The 23,337-nt window shown below is 34.6% G+C and overlaps 4 protein-coding genes across 6 annotated transcripts in view; 3 read left to right on the forward strand and 1 right to left on the reverse strand.

Annotated features, from left to right (window-relative positions):
* Positions 1-1,734: 1,734 nt before the first annotated feature.
* Positions 1,735-4,539, forward strand: LOC116165989 (polynucleotide 5'-hydroxyl-kinase NOL9). Its single transcript, XM_031480790.1, has 5 exons — positions 1,735-1,902; positions 1,995-3,091; positions 3,555-4,010; positions 4,064-4,191; positions 4,245-4,539. The coding sequence occupies exons 2-5, from the start codon at positions 1,995-1,997 to the stop codon at positions 4,475-4,477; spliced, it is 1,914 nt and encodes a 637-aa protein (XP_031336650.1). The 5' UTR covers positions 1,735-1,902; the 3' UTR covers positions 4,478-4,539.
* Positions 4,540-5,559: 1,020 nt separating this feature from the next.
* LOC116166192 lies at positions 5,560-7,170 on the forward strand. Its single transcript, XM_031481057.1, has 2 exons — positions 5,560-6,979; positions 7,033-7,170. Exons 1-2 carry the CDS (start codon positions 5,648-5,650, stop codon positions 7,132-7,134), a joined length of 1,434 nt encoding a protein of 477 aa, XP_031336917.1. The 5' UTR covers positions 5,560-5,647; the 3' UTR covers positions 7,135-7,170.
* A 1,072-nt stretch (positions 7,171-8,242) lies between these two features.
* LOC116165448 (zinc finger MYM-type protein 1) overlaps positions 8,243-23,337 on the reverse strand; it is a 60,648-nt gene continuing 45,553 nt past the window's right edge. Inside the window, exons 3-4 of one of the 3 annotated variants that reach the window (XM_031479905.1) lie at positions 10,083-10,212; positions 8,243-9,534 (exon numbers count right to left, since the gene is read on the reverse strand). In XM_031479905.1, coding sequence (XP_031335765.1) covers positions 9,341-9,534; positions 10,083-10,212 — 324 coding nt within the window. In that variant the 3' untranslated portion in view covers positions 8,243-9,340. Of the gene's footprint in view, positions 9,535-10,080; positions 10,213-22,377; positions 22,464-23,337 lie in introns of those variants that run through there. The other 2 variants (XR_004144150.1, XM_031479906.1) reach the window with 2 other exon arrangements.
* LOC116165449 lies at positions 15,241-16,440 on the forward strand. The gene is made up of 2 exons (XM_031479907.1): positions 15,241-15,680; positions 15,730-16,440. Exons 1-2 carry the CDS (start codon positions 15,267-15,269, stop codon positions 16,417-16,419), a joined length of 1,104 nt encoding a protein of 367 aa, XP_031335767.1. The 5' UTR covers positions 15,241-15,266; the 3' UTR covers positions 16,420-16,440.

Here is a 23,337-nt window from a genome sequence, read left to right on the forward strand (position 1 = left end):
TCAATGCTATTATAAATTCAATGACAATGCCATTGTTTAAATACTTTTAAACAATGCCAATGCATTTTACACACATTTACAATTGTATAAGGATGTTATAGGTACATACATTGATTATACACACTAACGTGTATAATCAATGACTTGAATGTTATATTCAGTCAATGATCAATGGTACATATAAGAAGAAGAACAAGAATGTGCATTTCTTCTTTCATTTTTTCTCAGCAACCATAAGAGTTGGAAAAACTGGTAGCAGGTCTTTTAATAGGTTTTGGAGTGTGCCCTTTCCGATTTGGCATTTTTGTTTTCAAAATTCCTACCACAAAAGGGCGCACCTCTCAACGGGGCTGCGAAAAAAATCTGATTTCGACGAAATTTGGTATCTGGGGGTTTTTAAACATGAAAATCAGGAATCTGAAATTAGTTTTTGCAAATAATAACAAAAAATTAACGATATAAGTGGATTTATGAGGAAATGATAAAGGTATTAAAAAATTCGATATGTCGATCATGTATGGCAGGATCTACGTTGTGTTTTGAAACGAGATGCTCGAGGTTATGTGTGTGTGTCGCTCTTAAGGACCGGTCAACATAAATAAAACACAAGAAATGGCGGTTTTGAAATGTAATGTAATGTAATCCGTTAAACAACAAAACAGTCAAATTCAAATCAGGGATGCCCTCTCTTAATCACACGAGATGGCCCAAGGGCATTGAATAAATCCATGCCCAAGGGTCTTCATTGATTACAAGAAAGGGAAAAGAGCTATTGAAAATCTTTCAGGATATGTGCTTATTTGCTTTCTCATTTCTTTTCTAATTTCCATTTAACAATTTTACATTATCATGATTTTCAACTCGCCTTTCAAACTGCACCTCATCGGAGAATTCTATCTCCGTCGTGAATTTCCTTTCCCTCGAAATTTTACTTTAATAGGTACCGATTGTTTAATTTTTGTGTCGCCATCTTTCACGGAAAGCCGGCCGTGTGGCGCAGTTCAGTTAAAGCTGGACTGTGGTGCTAAGGGTCCCTGGTTTGAATCCGGGTTCGGGCATGGATATTTGTAAATGTATAGTGGGGTAAATATTTTTCGCCCCCACATAAAACATACAAAAAACCTCCGATCCATCGTATGTACATTACAATCATCGTAACCGACTGTTGAAAATCGTACTTGAATTCTGAAATGAAAAGGTCCGGTAGAAGATAGTTATTTTTTCGACTTGTTTAAATGGTAAAAAGAGAGAAAAATCCAAGTTTGCCCCAACGGCCATACTTGGGTAAAATCATATGTTATTCTGTTATTCAAAATTGTAGTGTATAAAAGTACCTCTAATTTGATATTTTATTTGGCCCCCTAGCATGTATAGTTTAGGAGATACACCAATTTAAAGTGTGCAATAAAACTCGTTTTGTTTGTTAAAAGCAACACGATAAATTACAGGGCCTAGGAAAACAAATTGAACGCTTAAACTACTGAACATGTGGGAATATAGTGAATCGCAACATCGTCTCTTTGTTTTATCGTAGAGCAAGTCAAAATAACTGATCAATGCAAAGGAGGTAAAATGTAGGCGGCTTCCGTCGCGTGATAAGCTATTTCCCATCATCGTTACATCATTGTAGTATGTTACATTCTCTGTAATTTTTACTCAAACCTCCTCGCCATCTGTGCGTGGTGTCTAGGAAGTAAACCACCGCTGTCACCGCATTCGCACTCTGTATGTAAGAATTTTTACTATTAACACGTGTTTGATGTTTATTCTATGGTTAACCTAACATTATTATAGTTAAGCTAAATTTGGGTTTTCTTTTATATAATTTAACAAATTTTAGTGGCAAAACGTGGTATTTTGTATTTATCGTTTGAAAGCAATGCCAAAATTATAACCATAACTGTAAGTACTTATTTTTCAAATTTATTATGCGATAGGTACCTACCTCGGTACCTACCTACCACATTTTCACTACAGTTGTCTTTTGTACATAGATGAATCTACAAGGTAAGACATGCAGTATCTCCAAAGACAAAAGGAGGGTAGAATCTAGCTATAGTGGAAAACGAAAATTACAAACTAACAAGGACAACATGAAGGTTGTTAACAGTGCACAACAACATTTAATATTGGAGACTGTAACATGCGAAAAGATGGAATCTCTTCAATTTGATATCTGCGATACATCATCTAATGATTCTATTAGCTTTGTGCCGGAGACTGATAAACATACCACCTTTGTTGTTGACGAGTTACATTTTAAGAGCAATGAGGATCAAGACAATAATAACAGTTACGACTCAGATAAATATGATAGCAGTGATAACTCGGAGGGTAGCTGTGTCGAAGAAGTTTGCCAGCCTGAAGGCCGTTTAGGGAGACAAAAAGTAGCAGTTGAATTTCTTCACATTAGTGATTCTCTTATTATAATACTTCCAAAAAATTCTACATTGTATTTTTATGGGTTAATGAGTGCTCAAGTGCTGCATGGAGCTGTAGACGTTTTAGGATACACATTAACTCAATCGTCAGAAGCACAAGAGTTATATTCTCCACGTGGCAGTGCATTTCTGTACTTGACCAATACCAATTACAACGAACAAGTAAATAAGTCCTTTATTCAAGAAACATTATTAAAAGAAAATTTCGTTTCTCAAGAAGTTAATACGCTTGTTGACAAAATTGAAAGTACCAGTGCGGTGATACTATGCAAGAAAATGAGTAGTCCCAAAATAAACTTTTTAGTCAGGCACATTGCGCAACAAATTTTTCCAAACATTGATAACGTTCAGTGCAGTTTTAATGTGGAGCACGAAAACTCCAATCTGTTGAAGTTTAATCCTGAATTAGATTCAATCATTTCACGCATGCACAAAAAGTCAAAGACATTGCTTAGTGGCGGCAAAGGTGTGGGTAAAAGTTCAGCACTCCGCTATATGGTTAATAAGTTATTATTGAGTTACAAGGAAGTGTTAGTGATAGATTTGGATCCAGGACAGCCAGAATTTACAATATCCGGATGTCTCTCGGCTACTATAGTGACCGAGCCTGTATTTGGACCTAATTACACTCACCTCAGGGAACCATATAGGTATACAATATTGATAAAAAATCACATGAAGTGAGCAATAGATATTTTATAATCAAGCAAAGGGCATTTCTCCATTGTTTTAGTAAAATGCTGAACCAGCTGAATTTTTTTAAGTTTGTAAGATCAAAAATAGTCATTTTTTAATTTGAAACAGAGGTTTAGATTTGTATGTTTTATTTTTGGGTATTTTTATAGGTATCGTTTAATCGAGAATTTAATTCATTTTTTGAATAATGAAAAATCTTGTACTTACCACAAATAAATTACCTCTCTATTTTCAACTCCTCTACCCCTGATGAAGTTATGCAATCGAGTTCACTACAAAAATGTCTATTGCTGGAATCTATTGCCAACTTGATGCAGGTGTTTCTACTTCAAACAGGTTATCTGTCTCAAAATTATCATGTATTTATTAATATTTTTAATTCAACGGTAAGCACTAATTTATGTTATCCCATTTCAGATCAGTGTTTGTACCTAAAATAGATATATCTGCTCAACCGAGGGATTATATAAAGAACGTCAAATTACTAATGTCTCTATGTGAACATATCCCTTCTATGCCTACAATTGTGAATTACATGGGCTACACTCGTGGATTTGGGTTAAACATATTTTCATCGGTTGTTTGTTGTGTGAAACCATCATCTGTTATTGAAATTAGGAGTTCAAATCCTAATAGAAATTTTGCCCAGTGTTTAAGCCTCGATTTGATTCATAAATCCGCGCAGATCCTTACACGCCACTCGGAAGAACTGTCAAATTTAGAGATTATAACTATTCCATCTATGACTGATGAAAGTAACGGTTGGGTGCTTGAACCTAGAAAAGTTAGAGAAATGTGTGTTTTGTCTTATTTTGGCGCCTGTCTTCCTCACTCTCAAAAATACATTACTGATGCAACCAATCACCTGTATAAGTAAGTAATAAAATAACAAACAATTATAGGAATAGCGCACTGACTTTTTTCAGAGTGTACTTCTCTGAAGTGAATCTAATATGTGACGACAACATTGTAGCTCCAGCAGTTGTGAATGCCAATTTAGTGGCCATGTGCAAGCCGTCATCGATACATGGAAGTTATTTATGTTACGGATATGGTAATGCTGCAGCTGTAAGGATAGGCTATCTAAAAGCAAATATTTCATTTTAGGTATAGTGCGTGCAGTAGACTATGAGACAAGAGAACTCTACATAATAACACCAATTACTAGAGACTACTTGGAACTAGTCAACAGTCTCATTCTAGGTTCAGTAGCTTTACCACCTTCAATGTACATGGCAAGTGACCGTGTCGAAGGAATTGTGCCTTATGTTTCAAAAGGAATTTTACCAGTGTTTGGGAAACTGTCCAAAAGGTCTCACTTGCCAAAAGAACATTTTTAAATGTTATTTGTTTCTATTTGTATATTATGTTTCATTTGTATCATTAAACTAAATAAGAAGTATGCAGTTTTTGCCTCTGTTTTTGCTCCATTGTGTTCATGCAGAGATTCAAGCGACTGTCATTAGTGGTCGTTTGATGGATGTTGATGTATATTGTATAGGTGAATAGGAATAGGATGCAATATTGCCATATTGGGAACCTTCGTTTCAGTTGGTAGGTATAGTCCTAGCCATACAAGTCGAAAAAATGCGATTGTAGGGCGTTTCACTTTGCACAATTGTATATTGGATCAAAACAAACATTTTTAGAAGGGGAGCCATCTGCTACCCTCTGGCAGGGAAGGGTGAGCCACCCTTAAAGGTGCAATTTTTTGAGTTTTTGGCATTTTGCAGGAAAACTACACTCTTTATCAAACAAAGTGTGGTTACCTTTTTTGTATGCATAACATTTTCTATCGATTAGGTGTAGGTATTAACTTTTGTTCTATAGCTATTTGAACTACTAAAACAAAACCGCAAAGTTATTAACATTTTTACGCAACACTCTGGATTAAACTAGTTTTCGTTCCCTTAAGAATATTAAAGCCATCGGCAATACTCGGGCTTTAAACCATTTTCTCGCGGGAACAAAAACTCTTTTTAATCCCTTAATATACATACTATTATTATTACTAGTACTATATATCGAGTGATATTCAAAAAGTTCGTCATAAGTACTAATAATAAGAGGCAATGGAAGTTTGTGAACATATCATGTAACAGATAATGCGCTTAATTAGACACATAACCACTTTAGAGCAAGCAAAAACTCATGAAAAATGCATTAGAAAATTCTATGGCATAGCAGATTATTGAAAAAGATGCGTGTTTTATTTTTCCAATTTTCCGTCTTTATTATGCAAAAAAATGAAAACTAATACGTTTGATTGGCGTAAATAATGTTTTCTACAAAAAACTTTAATACATTTTTGCTCTAAAATAATTTGGGGAGCCAATAATCGCATGTTATGAATTTTACATTGAAATCCCTGATGCGTTACGCAAGTCATCACCCTGTATACGACCGTGGCCACATTCTACAATCTGCATTGGCGGTGGCTCTAATTTTCAAAGTTCAATTTGCTAGGTTATGGTACTTTTTAAATCAAGTTTAATAAAAATATCTTTAAAATGTCTGAATCTTTGTCTGTAAAACGTTTCTTTCAGTCTCACCACATAACATTATCGGACTATTGGCTAGAAAGTTGTATTCAGTGGTACCAAGAAGAGAATCCAAATGTGAATTATTCAATAGAAACCTTAAATTCCGCTGTATATGAGCAGTGGTTATTATTAGATTTAAGAGATGTGGAAGTACCGATTTTACCTCCCAACTTGGCACAGCAGAAGAAGATATCATTAAACAATGTCTACTGTTTGCAATTACTGTACGTCCAAGACATTTCACAACCAAAACTATCACAACTGCAAAAAATTCGTACTCCAAACGTGCTAGTCGATTCGTCCATTACAGATCAAGAGCCAAAGTTTTACACTGGTAGTAAACGAATGCTTCAGATGGTATTGACGGACGGTGTTCAACAAATAGAGGCCATTGAATATAAGCCAATACCTTTACTAAAAGCTAACATAAAACCAGGATCAAAAATTAAAATTACAGGTCCTGTACAGGTACGTCGAGGACAGATAATGTTAGAGTCAAAGCATTTACAATTACTAGGGGGTGAAGTTGAGGAAATATTGATCCCGAATGCCTATGAAAATGTGTTGGCGCGAGCTTTGCGACTTCCCGAAAACCCACATCCCACTAACGTCGAGGAGAGTTCCGTTCCTGTAACTGAGGGCAGAACAAATCGAAATGTTCAAAATTCCATTCCCCAACAATTAAGAAATATGAGGGAAGTAGCGACTAATGTACCTATTGTGAACACCATTGCTCCATCAATAGATCTTGAAGATACACTAATAACAGACGAAGTAGATATGCTTTTGGAAGCAGAAAGGGATGTGGCGAAAGATTATGTGGCAGTGGAGAATCAGTCATATCGTAATAAAGGCCTGGAAATCTGTAATCGGGTAGATTTGCAAACCACAAGAAAGGATATTGAATGTGTAGACTTAACTAAAGAATTCATACCAACTGTAAATGATAGCTTATTTGCTGATATTGATGCTCATTTAGACTTTATAGACAAGCAACAAGGCAATGTGTCATCCAACTCTTCACATAAAGTAGTTTCTATTGCATATTTGCTAAAAAGTAATGCAAAGGAAGGAGAATTTGTCATTCGAGCACAGTATAAGAGAGTTCTTCAAAAACTATCAGTTTGTGATGATGGGTGGACGTTAGTGTTACTTATTGGAGATGAAACGGATGAATTGGAAGCCAAAGTACACACAAATGTAGTATCAAATTTGGTAGGATATCACCATTCCGCTGTTATGGCCATTCGCAAAAATGTCATAAACAAGGACAAAAAGGCTACAAGTGCTTTAATGACTGTAAGTAACTACTTAAGACAAGTCAATCTAATTGTTTATCCTAATTTTTTTAGAGTATAGAGGGGCTGAAGACCAAATTGATGAATATTGATGGAGAAATTGTTCTAATGTATAATTCTGAAGAAAGATTCCCTGTAATTACGCAAATCTTGTAATATTGTATAATTGTAATATACTTTATTTTCAAATCATTTGTTTTTTTTATATTATTTGTTTCTGCTGAGTATTTTTTTTTATCTTTATTTGTTGTTCTCACTTTTAGCGTTTATTACTAATCTAAGACTAATAACTTTTCTTTATGTATTTTCGCCTTTGTCCTGTAAATGGGTGTTCCTGTTGGGCAAATAAAGCATTATTATTATTATTAATATTCTCAATTGTATCTTTACTTAAAAGTTTATTATTTTTGTAACATTTTTTAATTAACACATGATGATCGCACATAATAGTTCCCTCATCTCCCACCCACCCCTTATACTGATATCCTGTTATTGACTAAGATGACAACTTCACAACGCTGTGGATGGCGACCTACTACATTAACTTAACTAATCTGAACCTCTAAAGTTGCATAAAGTCTTAAACCAAGTGGCATACAGCAGGGAACTACCTCGAGCTGGTATCATGGTTCATAATGTCCGTTTGTTACATGTGATGTAATTATGTCGAACTAAGAGTACTTATAGATTTAATGAATGTGTTGGGAAATTCCTATGAAGATTAGATGACTAACAGAGGTCTTAATGTGACGGAACAGGTAAGGTTTATGTTTATATGTAGCGCATTTTTTCCTTAAAAATATACAAACCAGACTAAACTATACTGAACATAACAATTGGCTTCACATATGAAAGATTAATGGCCATAAGAAATTAATAAGATAATTAGGAGGTTACTTGTGTAGTATACTTTATTATACCTACAGGGTATTCTAAGGCCCAGTTGTACAATGACTACAATGTCAGTTTAAACTTCAGTTTTTATAGCTAAATTGTGGGTTAAGGGATTTGACTGGCTAATATTCTAATATTTCACAAATTAACCAATCATAATGTTTCTGAAATCTGTTAGTTAAACTAATTTGAAGTTTAAACTGATATTGTACAACCGGACCTAAGAAAAATTAATTGAAATGGTCAAGTCAACTGTCTTCTGTTTAACCGAAACGACGCTTTAAACACACTATCTGCAATTTCACTGGATAACTTTAACTCTCCATGACTCTTTTTTGTACATACTCATGGATCTGCTTCTTTTTCCTTCTTGCTGATTAGGTGCAACATGATAACCCGTTTTTTATTCATAGATTCAGAGTAACAATCGCGAAGAAGCTACTGGCTTGCCGTCATCTTGCATACTGGGAAAAATGATGGAGATGGGTATGAGTCACAGGTGTGGGCTGTGTTCAATATGTGTTACCATTATAAAAAACATGCGCTTGAGCTGTGTTTCGATTATACTTGGACTATGCGTGGGATGTGCATGGGCTGGGTTCAATTTGCAGCAGGGCTAATTCTTTGCCTGATTTTTACACTATGAAAGAATCCACTTATTTTTTATTTAATTATTTCCTACTCCGTTTTGAAGGAACCACAGAGAATTTGGAAACTTGTTTTATTAATCTTTTTTTACAAAGGATTACCAAGCATAAGGCGTAGATGTATTATAAAGATAAGTAATAAATAACCTACATTAATGCGATACGATACAATTAATACTTATTATGGATTGAAAACATACTTGTAAAATATACACAAATGTTATACTTAAATCACATGAAAAATACACTGCTATAGCTGAACGATAGAAATATCATATACTTATATGCTTACAGAGCTACAATAAAAAAGTTTAAATTGAGCAGTAACAAATTGTATACATTTGACGCTATAATTATAAATTTTCTATAGACTGTATATAAATACGTTATTTAAAATACACCCAGTAATTTTTCTAATTTGAAAAATGACCTAAATTTAAAGTTTAAACTTGCAATTTAGTTTCGAGTATCTAAAAGAATTGCAATTATTATCTTAAAAAAATGTATACTAATATGTAATGTTGGTCATTTCTAATTACAAATCACAGTCTTTATTTAACCAGAACAGTTAAAATAACTATATAATAAAAAACATTAAAAAATTTACAAAACTTACATAGGTACTCATATTCCTCAATGTAAGCTCTAAGCGCATACTTTTGAAAATCATTTCACTAATCAGCTAAAGACTGAAGAAATAAATGCATTTTTGGCAGTTTTCTCAATTTGCTATCGCTACTGTTAATGTAAGCCAGGTTGTATAAAACTATACTGATAACAAACAATGGTAATAGAGCAATTACAGATTGAGAAATAATTACTTAAAACAGAATGTCCGAATTTGTTCCAGCGCTAAATAGTATGGGTTGATCGACTTCTTGCAATTCGGACTCTACAAACACACTACTATTCTTGGTTTCGAGTAAAAGTTGTTGCGTAGGTGCGCTGCGTGTAATTCCGAGTTGAAAGTCTTCCGATGAACCTGACTTTGGGATGTAACTTGCTAATGAGGAACCTAAAAGGTTTGAAATATAAGATTATATTTCTATTATAGATTTTTTAAAGATATTTTTGCAATGTGTTCTTAATTTGTAATGTTGTTGAATGTTTGTACGCTTCCTTGAACACCTATTGTTATAGTACTAAGAATAAACAGTGGCACATCACAGTATATCAGCCCATATCGATTTGTTGCAAATAGAAATTGCTTGACAAGTCAAATCTTAAAATGAAAGGAGGGGAACGATACGTTATTTTAAAGAGAAGTGAATTGCTTTTCTAAAGAAACATTGCTCTTTGACCTTGGTCAAATAATTTACTTGACTGGAAAAAAGTTTATCTCCATTAAAAGGGCAAGCCAAGCATATTTCGATCTAGATCCATTCATTTGCAAAAATAAACTTTTTGATGTCACTCTGTGGAAAAGTGACACTTCACAATGAACAATTTACGGTAATTGATCTTATTATTCACAATAACGCGAGAAATTAGCGTATTTAACGTTACATTTCACTTTCATTTAATGTGGTTAAAAATGTTAAAATAGCAACAGTTAATATTTACCTGAGATATTAGGAACAACATGACCAGGAGATGATTCTTTTGACGGCGATAAATGAGTATCATCCAAAAGTGATGCTTCTGAAGGATATTCATATATTTCTGGTACGGTTTCTACGAATTTAATTTTCATCTGAAAAAATAAAGTAATGTCAAAAAACAGTAGTTCTCACATAGTGGAAATCATAAGATAACATTATGCCTAGGAAGTTCTCACGTAATTATTTTATTACACACTGCGACGTTATTTCATTAACATTTTGCCTTGTCCTTCTCGATCTAGAAAATTTTTTGGTGTTCACCTTCACTGCTGGGACATAATCGAGAGCCTAACATTTGATTTGGTATTACAATATGAATTAAGTAATTATACAATTTCGCGTTTGGCGTTATTTCTTACTGTGTTGTGCCGCAGAGTAATAAATATTGCTCTGAAGAGATATCGTAACGTCGCAACTCTAATTTTAAAAAAATGCTTTTTTCATTCTAACAACGACGTACTTAACTCAAAACTCCCGCAAAAAGGGAAGTTTTCTGGTTTTAATATTTACTTCATCCATGTGCGAGTCCATGTGTCCATAATTGCTCAGATGAATTTCACGGTGTAACCGTCTCTATCTGCTCTTCTTTTAAATTTTCTTCTGAAATGGCCAGTAAACTCGATAGGTGTTTTAGGATCAACTTCATTACCGAAAAAATTACGTGAACTATTGGAGGATTCGTGGTGCAATATTGTTCTTTGTCCACTCTGATGTTTCATCTGATATCGTTTCATTTAGCGTAGTTTTAATTTTAAGGTCGGTCATTACGCACTTTGTTCCCTAAGGACATTATGCGCTCTCTTGGATTATAGCAGAAAGCAATTATTTTTGGGAACTTAAATCCGTATCAACCTGTAATTCCCCAGGGTTAAAAACAGGCACGTCAGACTAAGAGCAGAGTCGGGCTCAAGGTTCTGAAGAATTTCATTTTCCTTGGTTCAGTGCTTGTAGTTGAGTAACTAGAACTGTTACATTACAAGCTTGCATACGTCTTTACCGTTTCAATTGTGTTTAGAGCCGTGAAACGCATGTGCCGACTAGACATTAGAAGCGTGCAGATTTATCTCAAAGTACAATTTGCAGGGCCAAATGAATATTTACTTCAAAATCGGGTTGATTGAATTTGATACGCACGCTGAAGATGCGACTACTGGTTTTACTGTACAGGGAAAGTGTTTTGTAAAAATTTCCCAAGCTGTAACGGTATAGTGAACAACCACAATGTTAGTGAAAAGGAAAGAAAAACGCATCTGCATAGTGAATGAGTTCACGATATACAGAAGATGTAATTTCGTAAATAAAGGAAATGATAATTGTTTACGTCACGACTACCGCAAGTTCCCTTAAGACACTATACATGTGGTCGTCAAACCACTAAAAAAGAAATTAATGCCTACCATTTAAATGTTCTTAATGTGAGAAGATTTTTTTAAGTTTTTACAGATGGATTCTTTTTTAAATTACGCAAAGCAAAAAAAAGAGCGGAAAAAGAACCATCCGAACCCAAGTCCATTGACCGAATGCTGTTCGTTCCAGGTAGGTCAAATGTAGCATGTTTATCTTACTGAAGTTGGCATGGCGATTTAGATTGATCTTAGAATAACTTAGCTGTACCCCAAAAACAAGTACCTAGGTGGATATAGCTCGGGTTGAAGGTACAATAGTCATTGTTTTATTTTGATTGGTAATTCACATGTATGCAGCAAGAAACAATACAATACGGATCCGCACATATTTACTTGTCAAAGAATGCGAAGTACATGCATAAAATTTGCAAGTCGAAGCCTAAAGGAATGCTGATGTATTGATTGTGGTAGATCAAAGTTTAAAGTATAAATACAATATATTTGTGTAATAGGAAGACAATGGCGCCTTAAATTGATGAAATTGTGTTAATTACGCTTTATTGGGTTGCGTATACAATAGATTCATTTACCTGTATCGTATCTTATAAAAACAATGAAAAATTGTACTTACACCTGTTAAACGTGTTGAAAAAATGGCAAAATATTTGGGTGTTAGAAACCTGAGGGTAAGTTTTAAGGAGATCTGGAAGATGTTTGTGGATCAAGCCAATAAAAATGTTTCATATTCAAAAGGTTGTCAAATAGCGTAGGTACCTTTTACAACATAAATGCGAGGTCAAGATAATCGGATACGAAATTTATCAAATGTTGCCCTTGTAACTAAATCTGCATCCCTGCATCCCGTAAAAATGTTGCCTAAGAAAAAGGACAAAGCTTACGAAAAATAAAGCGTATATGTATAAAATTTTGCCTTCGTGTAGTTAATATGAATCGCAATATTTTATATAATTGGTGTCCAAGCATTTGAATTACTTGGTTTTGGCGGTAATAGAATTTTGTGACAAAACAACCAGTTACGAGGGATGTGACAAAAATAATATTTAATGTAGTAAAGCTACACATTAATTTTAAATGACTTAAAATTCCATAAAATTGCCGATATGAGGTATCATGATTACAAAAATTATGTGTTCATTCGAAATTACCATCAAATTATTACATGAAGAATTACAAGAAATACCCTACGTTATACACTGTGTCCAAGATAAGAATGTCTACCGTGGGGATCTCCCAAAATATAAAAGATACGACGATGTTCAAATTAGGGAAAAGTTCCAGTTATTAATTATCATGCTTTAAAGAAAATCCTCGAGAAAACCAGAAATTTTCAATACATTTCGTTTCGGAGAAATCATCATCAACTATATGGACCATAAAAAATTGCACCTGTATTGAGTAACAGTTTTTATTACGGATACAAAAAGTAAAAAGTTCCTATGAGGAAGTGTTATTTGTGTTTGTATTTCTTTTCAAACAGGGCCAGAAAAAAATATAAAACGAATATGGTTTATTTCGTTTTTTTTTGACTGTCTGATTTTGAATAATTGATTGGAATTTCCGAATTTTTAAAACCGACTGCGCACCGCTTCTGGTTTTCGATTCCCCCATCCTGTTCAGTCTTATCATGGACACACTGTATATGTGCACAATTTGAGAGAAACTGAAATATTTAGCCTATATTACCAGAGGTGTCAATGAAATACTAGGATTAATCGTGCAAATAAGGATTAAAATTTATCCTTCTTTCATCTACGCTTAGAAAGAAGGATTTCCACAAGAAAAAGAAACACAAGGCGAGTGAAAATATACTGAACTTAAGACCTCAAAATTACAAGATTATAAACATATTTAGTCTAAAGTATTTCTATCGTTGTAAGTCCAAATTCACTTCTAGAAGCACCATTCCCTCTTGCACTCGATTGAATACATTGGAATTTAGTATTCGAGTACACATAGGTACAAATTAGTAAACAAATCATCTAGAAACTGGTCAAATTTCAACAGGATCTATACACATTTTTCTACTTAATTAAACAAAAAAGTAAAAGTTATGAATGCGATTAGTGCCTAATGAAATTATTAGGCGTCCGCTCCTTTTATAATTAGGAAATAAAATTATATTTACGTCCAAAGGATGCATTTAATTTAATATACCGATTGTTTACAGTTCAAAGATAGGGGAACTTGAATGGATACGCATGCTATTTTAAGTTACCTATTTCAACTGTACATGGCAGGGGATATATTACTTATAAAATAGAAATAAAGAAGTAGGCCGTTCAGTCAAAGCAGAATTCTTTTCCAGATATAATTACGTTTTTAAATCATCTTTATTTATACGCACAGCATTAGAGTAATTCGAAATATTATAATCAACTGTTAGAAATTAGCATTGCATCTCTTTACGGTTACGTAATTTATACTTTAATTCTGAATTACAGATGAAGATACCTATAAAAAGGGACCGTTTTCATCTAGAAGCTGTCCTACATAAGAAAGTATACATTTTAATAAAATAATGATGAAAATTGACGCACTGCAATGGTTCTAATTCAAAATTCAACAAATTAAGATGCACATAATTAAATATCAAGCTGCTAGCTAGATGATAGTGAGCATACCTATAATCAAAAGGAAGCACTTTAAAGCGGGATTAAACATAAATCATCAATGCGTGAGAATAAAAAGTCCAGTAGCTTTGAGTGCAAACGTCTGCTAAACGAATCTTCAATTCGACTTTATTTAATCGCATTACAGCCGTTTCATCATCAGTGAGCTTATCTCCCACCATCATAGAAAGTAAACCTGGAGACTGTAGGGTGGTTAACTTCAAATGTTTCGTAATCGTGCGTGATACCTTTAGTGAAACCTTGGTTAGAACAGAAAGTCAATTAGCTTATGTTATCATGCCTCAACCATTCACAGAGAATGAATGCCTCAGGGTTTGATTCAATATGATTCGAACTGATACAAAAAAATTTGCTGTGCACATACCACCCGTACACCTGCGCATGTACGACTCCCCTTTTATGTCTAAAATATGTGTACCAAATTTGGCTCCAATCCAATCTGTTCAGCTGGACATTGAAGTTTGACACACTTGCGCATGAGCGCTTCTGCCCAAAAGCTTTTCAGCTCTTTCTTTTATTTCCGTATTCATCTAACAAACTGATCATCAGATATGATTAAATCCGCTTGGTTCAGCAATCATAAAGGCTGTATGACACCATGAATTTTCTTACATTTTTTCTACTATTTCTGATAAGTATAAAAAAAAAGTTCTAACAAATTAACGAAAAAAAGACACATTCAACACACAAAAAAATAACACTTTCCATACGATGTTTTGACAAAAGGGCCGGTAATTTCCTTGGGTAATTTAATCACTCGGCGAAAAATAGTATTTTTTACGAAAAACTAGAAGCAGAATACAATACAATAGGTAGAGTAGAATAGTATATTAAAACATAAGTTGCAGAAGGCGGCCTATTCTAGCACGAGTTCAAGTTTCGAACCTGAGCCGCGCAGCGGCGAAGGTTCGAATGAACGAGTGATAGAAGGCCTTCTGCAACGAACGTTTTATACTATTTTCTATGTTGAGCCCTTAATTATTATTTATAAAAAAGTATGTATTTAGTTTAAAATAGAAATATTGCCGCGTCAAAAAAATAAAGTTGGCAGCACTGCGTACATCTTTCAAATGTTTAAATTAGTCTCTCTAAATTTTAACATTTTTCGTTATTGCGCCTGAAAATAGATACACGAAGGTAAAATTTGCAATGTCTGAGACAACCTTTTCATCTACTCCGCCAGAACTACACTTAATAGCCGAAGAAGCGGTCGATAATCTGTTACCGACAAAATCAAAAGGAGAGTATGAAAAAGAATACCTAAAATTTAAAGATTGGTGTGGCGCACAAAACGTGACAGTGATAAGTGAAAATGTTTTGTTAGCATTCTTTACAATAATGAGCAAGAGCTACAAAAGTTCTACGTTGTGGAAGAATTACTCGATGCTCCGATCTATGTTGAATGTTCGAGAGAATATTGATATTTCTAAATTTATGAAACTGCAGGCATTATTAAGACGAACATCAGTTGGATATGAGGCAAAGAAGTCTAAAATATTAGAATATCCTGAAATAGAAAGATTCATTAATGAAGCACCCAACACAGAGTATTTGGCAGCGAAGGTAATTTTATTAATTTTCAATCAACAATTACACACTGATACATTTATAGGTAATTCTAATAATTGGTTATTCCGGAGCATGCAGGCGGGAGGAACTAAAAAATTTGCTTACGGATGATATAGACTACAAGTCCGATTCAATTTTTGTGACGGTACCAAAAACCAAAACTAAACGTCCAAGGCTATTTGCAATTACAAATGCAATGTGGATAGGCTTAATCAAGGAGTATGCTTGCTTAAGACCTGTACATATAACCCACAAACGGTTTTTCATATTTTATCGACAAGGACGTTGCACGGTGCAACCAATTGGTTTGAACAAAATAGGCGAGATGCCCCGAATTATTGCAAGATATCTCAAGTTGCGGAACTGCGATGAATATTCCGGGCATTGCTTTCGCCGATCATCAGCATCACACTTGGCGAACAATGGTGCAGATATAATGACACTGAAGCAACATGGTGGGTGGAAAAGTTCCTCAACAGCAGAGGGTTACGTTGATCAATCTAAAAAAAAAAGAATTGAAGTCGCAGAGTTACTTTCGGTTTCGACTACTCAATCCAAACAAGCTGGACCCTCCACGAAACCATGTACTGTTACTAGCGGAGAACAATCCACCCTCGAATCCACCACTGTTAACTCGTTACAAAATGTCCCCGGAATTACTATAAATGCAGGTGAACATTCCACGGTGACTGTTAAAATTTATAACAATTGTTCTTTTAAGAACGAAAGTTAGGTTGAGGTTAGATAATTTCATTTTAGCACATTTTTAAGAAATCGTTTATGCAAACTTCTTTAATGACTTTATTGGTGTAATTTAATAATAAATCGTAATGCGTGTGCATTTTTCCTTTAATATGAGCTTTGTTTAATGAATAAACATTGATATTAGTGTGAAAAAAAGTAACCAACTTTAACTTTACCACAGAACACGAGCATACAAAGTATAAAGCGTACTCTTGTGCTGACGTTTTGTTGGCTGTCACCATATATATAAGAGAAATATATGGCTGTCACACATAACAGGGATACCAATTCCTAAACAAAAAAAGCCTCCAAAAATCGTGTTAGAATGGAAAAGTTACCAAAAATCGTGCTAGAATGAAGTTCATTCTATCATCATAATCCGAATCAGAACAACGACATTATAAATGCGAAACATAGAAAGAACATTAAAGTAGAAATAGGAGATATGAACGCCAATACTGGTAGAAAAGTAATAATGAGTTCGCGAAAGAAATGACATGACAAGAGTAGGTCTTTTAGCAGGAAAAATATACACAAAACCTGGACGACACTAATTGGGGAATACTGTAACGAATATTCTAGAAATCCCAATGGACATCAAAGCGCCATGAAAGATTAGTCATTGGCAATAAATAACGAAGGCGGATGTGACGCAATCTTTCCGGGAAATATGACGTGTTATTTTTCTACAACAACAAGCACGACTGCCCTTTTATGTCTAAGAACATGTGTACCAAATTTGGTTCCAATCGGTTCAGCCGTTTAGCTGGAAATTGAAGTTTGACACACTTGCGCATGAGCGATTCTGCCGAAAGGCCTTTCAGCTCCCATCTAGTTCATAATGTTGCGGTGTCTATCCGGTCGTCTGCCTGCCTGTTAACACGATATCTCGAAAAAGATAAGGAAGGCCTTTTCGACATCTCCGTTAAACGGCCCTATAGACGGTACGATTTATCGTACAACTTATCACCACTTGTATCGATACCAAAGTGTACCTTAGGTTTCTTTGCCGATACTATAGAGTATAGTCGATAAATTTGTAAATGCACGTATTTTCACCATATCTCTGTTTAGAAAACAGATTTCAAAATGCGGTTTTCACTGATATTCTCATTTTTTCATTTGAAATTTTCAAAAATGAATGCAAAATTTATGTTAATGGCCCGTATGAATAAAAGTAAACAAATCCTTATACTTGCAAAATTCAAAGTAAATCCTCGTAAGTGCCCCTTCATACTGGTCTGTTTAGCAGCGCTGCACTGTGTCCTGTCCTGCTGCTTAATGCTTGAATAAGTTGGGCTTGGTTTTTTTTGCATTTGACAGAAAATGCTGTTTTTGAACGGTCACGGTCACCAACAGACGATTTAACCGCCCTCCTTCTTTGTCCCGAGGTTTTTGTACTGGTCCTTACATCCTATCCTTACAGCGTACTGGTAGGCGTGCAGTATGGCTCGCGGGGTTTGGTAAAGTAGGGGAGACGAGTGAGGGGGTATTTCTCAGGGCGCGTCTTTTTCACACACTTTCGCGTTTTTAAACTCAAACAAGATGACAAATAAGCGATTGCAATCAAACGTGGGTATGGTAGGTTACAGAAACAGAGGAGGTGCTACACGTTAAGTTCAATTAAAGTTGATTACACATGTAATATGGGCTTGTGAACGAGTGGATCTCAAAAATGTACCTTACCTGTAACCAAAATTTTAGAATTTTCTTCTTATACATAAAATGCAGTGAACGAAGTGACCCACCGATATGAGGTAGGGGTCGGAGGTTAAGATTCGATCACCACCGAGTCGGCGGCTTCGGCTAATCTGGGACTTTTTTAAATACAGATTATGATCGACAATAATACTTAGGTAACTGCGGTGTTTTACAACAAGAAGTGAATTTTTTCCATTGTCACCATGCGATTGGCAAAATATACCATTTAGTGCGTCAAGACTAGCCTCATTTTTTGCTTTTAAGTGGAAAGTGTTTTAGAAATCTTATTTAATTTATATTGAAATTATAAATATAAGCATAGCAAAAATTTGTTTTTCAATTATAGTGATTTAAATCAATGACCAGAATAAAAGAGTCGGAAATTTAAATTAGCATCTAAATTTCTAAAAGAATCCCTGCCTTAAAATTTGTCATTTTTTAATTTTAGAGATGCTTCCCAGTTCTGTTTATAGAAATCACAACCGTAGAATTTGTCAATTGGCGACGGAAAATTAGGTCGAAATAATACGCATTTAATTCCTTCATAATAATTTTGATTCCAAGACTTTAAGACGCATTAGTCACAAATTAAATTTAGCAAATCTGGCTTTATTTTTCAAAATTGCAAAGATTATAGTTCACATGCATACTTATGCTACTTATACATACGTATAATGAAATCAAAAATATAAACAACCCAATTGTAAGCAGGAGATAAACTATTTGTCAAATACCGACACTGACGCCATGAAAAAGTTTTCCGTCACATAATAAATTGTGGAGTTTGCACACATTAGAAGGCAAATAATGGCGAATCCGGTAGTACTGTTTTAATTGAACACATACATATGTAGGATAGTGTCTAACAGGGTGCTCATACTAAAATTTGCACCCCTTAATTCATTTTCTAGAAAATAACACATCAAATCTGTATCGAAGAAAAGTCAAATTTAACCTCATTTTCAAGTTACAAGGTATGACACGGTCCATGTACCACTGAAATTTCATAAGGGGTAGGCAACTAGGCATCCTAACTAATATGACGGGAGGCTAACATTGGTTACCTACGCTTCGATATAAATTTGGCTCGAAATTTGGTGTTCGAAAAGTGTGGTTAGTTTTCTCAGTTTCTTTTTTAATGAGGAATTTCAATTGAATAAAGAAAAGTTGTCGAAATCCATGTCAGATTTGTTTTCGTTTGTACGATAAAGACAAAAATGAAATTGAATCGGAGATCGAACCCACCATTTTTTAAAATAACTGGCGTGGCTTCTCCTACGGCAGCTCAATTGATTGCCTTCCATACATGATGATCATGATCTAATCAACAATAATACAACAATATTTCCAGAAAATGTAAAACTTATTAATAGAAATAGAGTCCTTGTTCGTCTTAATATACAGGGTGTAGCACCTGAGACCTCTTGGATCATAATTCCTTTACCATAAAGATACCGAAAAAAGTCTTAAAGTAAAATTGTATACGCAATTACCGTCGCTATATTACTAAAATATTTTTGATCACCAGGGGCGTGTCGTATTCCAGTGGCGTATCAAACTTGCATTTTTTTAAATGGAACACCCCATATTTTATTATGTACTGATTTGGCACGTACTTCAAAAATATTTATTTTTTATTTAGTATGTTATACCCCTAACTTTAACGATTTCGCTGTTATAACCTTTTTTCGTCAAAATTGGACAGTTTTTCGAAAACTTTTTGGAGAGAAACTAAATCGCGTAGGCGGCTAAGTTTTGGAATGAGGCATAGATTAAGACCTCTTCTACAGTTACATAATTTTTTAGGTACCCGAGCGTCATAAGGCCCCCTTCATGGAAGTTGCGTTTTCAGCGTTAATGCTTCTGGGACAAAGTGGAGCCATTAGCCAGCTGACGCAGACCCTCGTTCAGTTCCACGCATGACGGTAGGGACAGGGGGGTACGCGGCCAGGTGGCGCATGGGGACTTGGACGTGAGGAGATCCTATGTTCTCGTTAACCTAGCTACTAATAAACATGCTGAGTATTGTCATTGTATATACGATGTATATACAATGGTATTGTTGAGTAACATGGTTCGAGTCGCTATCTAGCTGACTACAAGTCAGAGATGCTCCTTGTGTTTCTTGTAATTACAGTGGTCCAGGCCCAGGTACCGTTAGAAGGCTAGATGATCCTGACAATTCGGGCTGAATGATATTAATGATTACGATTAATTGATTTATTGGTTATATCGCTATATATAAGAATTGATTAATAAGTAGATTTGGCATCGAGTCGTATCTAAAGGGTTTACCTTTCCGTAAGCTTTGGCTCTGCCCGCGAAAAGATGACTGGTATCTAATAAAAACCTTCCACGAGAACTCAATTTCAATCACTAGCAGTTGTATACAATTACCGACTCTATCCTATTGTGTAGCAACGAATGGAAATATTAGTTTTGTTTTCATTAATAAATAAAGAATTAACAAGATATTAAATGGACTGTTTATGAACCCTATGAAATTTTAATTATGCGATAATATGTACCTAGTTAAAAGTTGCTCAATCCGTACGCAAAATTTACACAAGCAATCCCCGTTGAGAAACACGACAATATGGTACCTTCTTCTATGGCTATACCAAAAGTGAAAGCAAAAAAGATATTTAGGTCAAACGAAAAATAAAAAGAACCACAATTCGAAACAATCACCTATTAATCAACATGAATCGCGACAGGAACGCTTCTAAAGCAATAAAATAACAAAATAAAACCAATAAGGTAGGTGATTAATTTTATGATACCTTACATTGTGGTACTCCAGTATGATGTAACACCAGGTGTTGTTAATTCGAAAAATTTCATTTTTTTTCATGGTTGAGCATTCAAAGGCTCAATTTACAACCGAAGCGCAAAGACCTTTCCAGTAGTACTTTATGAAATGTATACTGGTTTCAGCAGAATAATAGAGTAATCAAAAACATCCTCCTTCGAAGTGTGGCTAGCCCCATCAAGTTAGCCCCCGCAATTTAAAAAAAAAATATGTAATGACCATTTTTATATAGTGCTAGGATTGTGCTAAATTGTGCTGATTCGATTTTAATTTGTGCTGATCTGGAAAATCATTTTTCCTTAAATTGAAACACGGGGGCCAATTTGACTCTCAGCCCCTCGGTTTTTTTAACGTACAAATTCCATTACTACTATAACGAGTTGTGCGCGATGCATACTGGATTGTGCCGGCCAAATATTGGAAAATAGTCTTCCGGTACACGGTAGTTTCTGCACCCAAATCTCGGGGACCAACTTGACTCTCAGCCCCCACGTTTTTTACAAATATGGAATAAGAAATAAGGTCAATCAATTATGCTCACTGCATATTGGATTGTGTCGTTCAAATTTTCGAACACTAGCACTATTTAATAATTTTCATTACAGATTTTTTTTTAATTGCGGGGGCTAACTTGATGGAGCTAGTGTGGCTTACATAGCAGTTAAGAGTACTTAACCAGCAAGATTGTAGGAAAGGGACAATGTCTTTTTCAGTTTCTCTGACGAAATTGGTCAACAAATGAAGGTTTTTTTGTTCTTATGCAGCAAGATCACGAGTTTTACCGTGCCCTTCATAAAATAATAATAGGCAATAATAAATGTATACTATTAATGAAGTTTTGAGCATATAATTTTGCGTAAAGTAAGCTGCTTATTTATAGCTAGTTTAATGTTGCAGATTAACTTTTTTCGGTCAGTTCGTTGAGTGCAAAATTTGATATAATGTCACCTCAATACGGACCACTTTATATCGCTAAGTATACAAAAATTGCAAAAGCACATTGTCTTCTCGTAGCGTTTTATTGTCTATTTTTATACATTCGTAATTTGGGCGAGAGTAAGTACAAGAATTTCAATACCTAGATTTAATTATAGACCTTGAAGAGATTCGTTTAGCGTAGAAAAAGATTTATTTAGGTGTACAATTATTTAATTCGATTTATTTGTTGTATTTGGATTACCTATACAAATGCGTTATCATGTTTCTTTTTCTTTATTTCAGTCAGCACTCTTACATGCACACCAGTTGGTTGGTTTCACTCATTACTCATACTAATATTAAGTTAAGTTCGTTTAGAATTTTAGAAAGGGTTTGTCGCCCTCGAAATAGTCTCATTAAACCATCATTTATACGCAGATTGGTCAGCAAGTCTCGCAAATGTGGTTTCATTAATTATCCAATGTGTATGATATCCAAAAATTGTGTGATACTTACGCTCACAAAGTTCTGGTCACTAATGCGCAATTTTTCATTTCCGTTCGCTGTTCGCTCCTCCACTCTTCCCAAATGGTATGCACTTCCTGTAAGGTAAGTAAAAATGCTTTCACTTGCCTACAGATTAAAGGGCTACAGCCACCATCTAATAAGCTCAGAGACTTCTGATTTTGAATAAATGGAAATCTGTTACCATGACAAAGAAAGTGAGTTATCTGATCAATATTCTATTTGTAAAAGAATTGTGTCATGCCATACAAAATGAATGACTAACTAACTCTAAGTATTACATCACTTCGTCTTTAAAACTGCTTAAGGTATAATAAATATAATCCCCCCATTTTACTATCTATTAGTAACACTAGATCATTATAGTAGGTAGGAAATAAAGCTCTGGTATGCCGTCGTTTACCTATATTTCGACCATTACAGTAAACGGCTATCCCCTTTAATAGATTTTCCATTTGTTGTGCCTCGTATTTTGCCATATAAGTACAGCGTGATCCATGAGAAACACCTTTTAGGAGAAATACAACACTATGTATTACAAAACAATGATATTTCTGATGGAAAGGAATGGATAATTGTTCAGTAACCCTACACTCTTTGAAAGAAATGGTCTACATTTTACGGTGAAGAACAGGGGAAATGGTAGACGTAAAACGTTCACCTCGACGTTCACCCATTCTTGTCCAAAGCATTTATTATTGGACCACCTAAAATATTGGAATCATTCAAAATCTGATCTGATCTGAAACAGCACTTGTGTTTTATTAGGTGTTAAACTGTTAAAGTGGCACAAAAACAAGCGTAGAGATGAGTCACAGCCGTCTCGGGTAAATTGAATTATTTCCGTACGATTCATCTAACAACTCATCATCAGATATGATTAAATCAGATAAAGGCTGTATGACACCATGAATTTTCTTACATTTTTTCTAATACTATTTCTGATAAGTA

Source organism: Photinus pyralis, unplaced genomic scaffold (assembly GCF_008802855.1).
Source record: "Photinus pyralis isolate 1611_PpyrPB1 unplaced genomic scaffold, Ppyr1.3 Ppyr1.4_LG3a, whole genome shotgun sequence".
NCBI classification, from domain to species: Eukaryota; Metazoa; Arthropoda; class Insecta; order Coleoptera; family Lampyridae; genus Photinus; species Photinus pyralis.

Coding starts and splice junctions, on each gene's coding strand:
- LOC116165989 (XM_031480790.1), top strand. CDS start 1,995: ATGAATCTACAAGGTAAGACATGCAGTATCTCCAAAGACAAAAGGAGG. Junction 3,092..3,554: donor CACCTCAGGGAACCATATAG/GTATACAATATT, acceptor ATCCCATTTCAG/ATCAGTGTTTGTACCTAAAA. Junction 4,011..4,063: donor GCAACCAATCACCTGTATAA/GTAAGTAATAAA, acceptor GACTTTTTTCAG/AGTGTACTTCTCTGAAGTGA.
- LOC116166192 (XM_031481057.1), top strand. CDS start 5,648: ATGTCTGAATCTTTGTCTGTAAAACGTTTCTTTCAGTCTCACCACATA. Junction 6,980..7,032: donor CTACAAGTGCTTTAATGACT/GTAAGTAACTAC, acceptor TAATTTTTTTAG/AGTATAGAGGGGCTGAAGAC.
- LOC116165449 (XM_031479907.1), top strand. CDS start 15,267: ATGTCTGAGACAACCTTTTCATCTACTCCGCCAGAACTACACTTAATA. Junction 15,681..15,729: donor CAGAGTATTTGGCAGCGAAG/GTAATTTTATTA, acceptor ATACATTTATAG/GTAATTCTAATAATTGGTTA.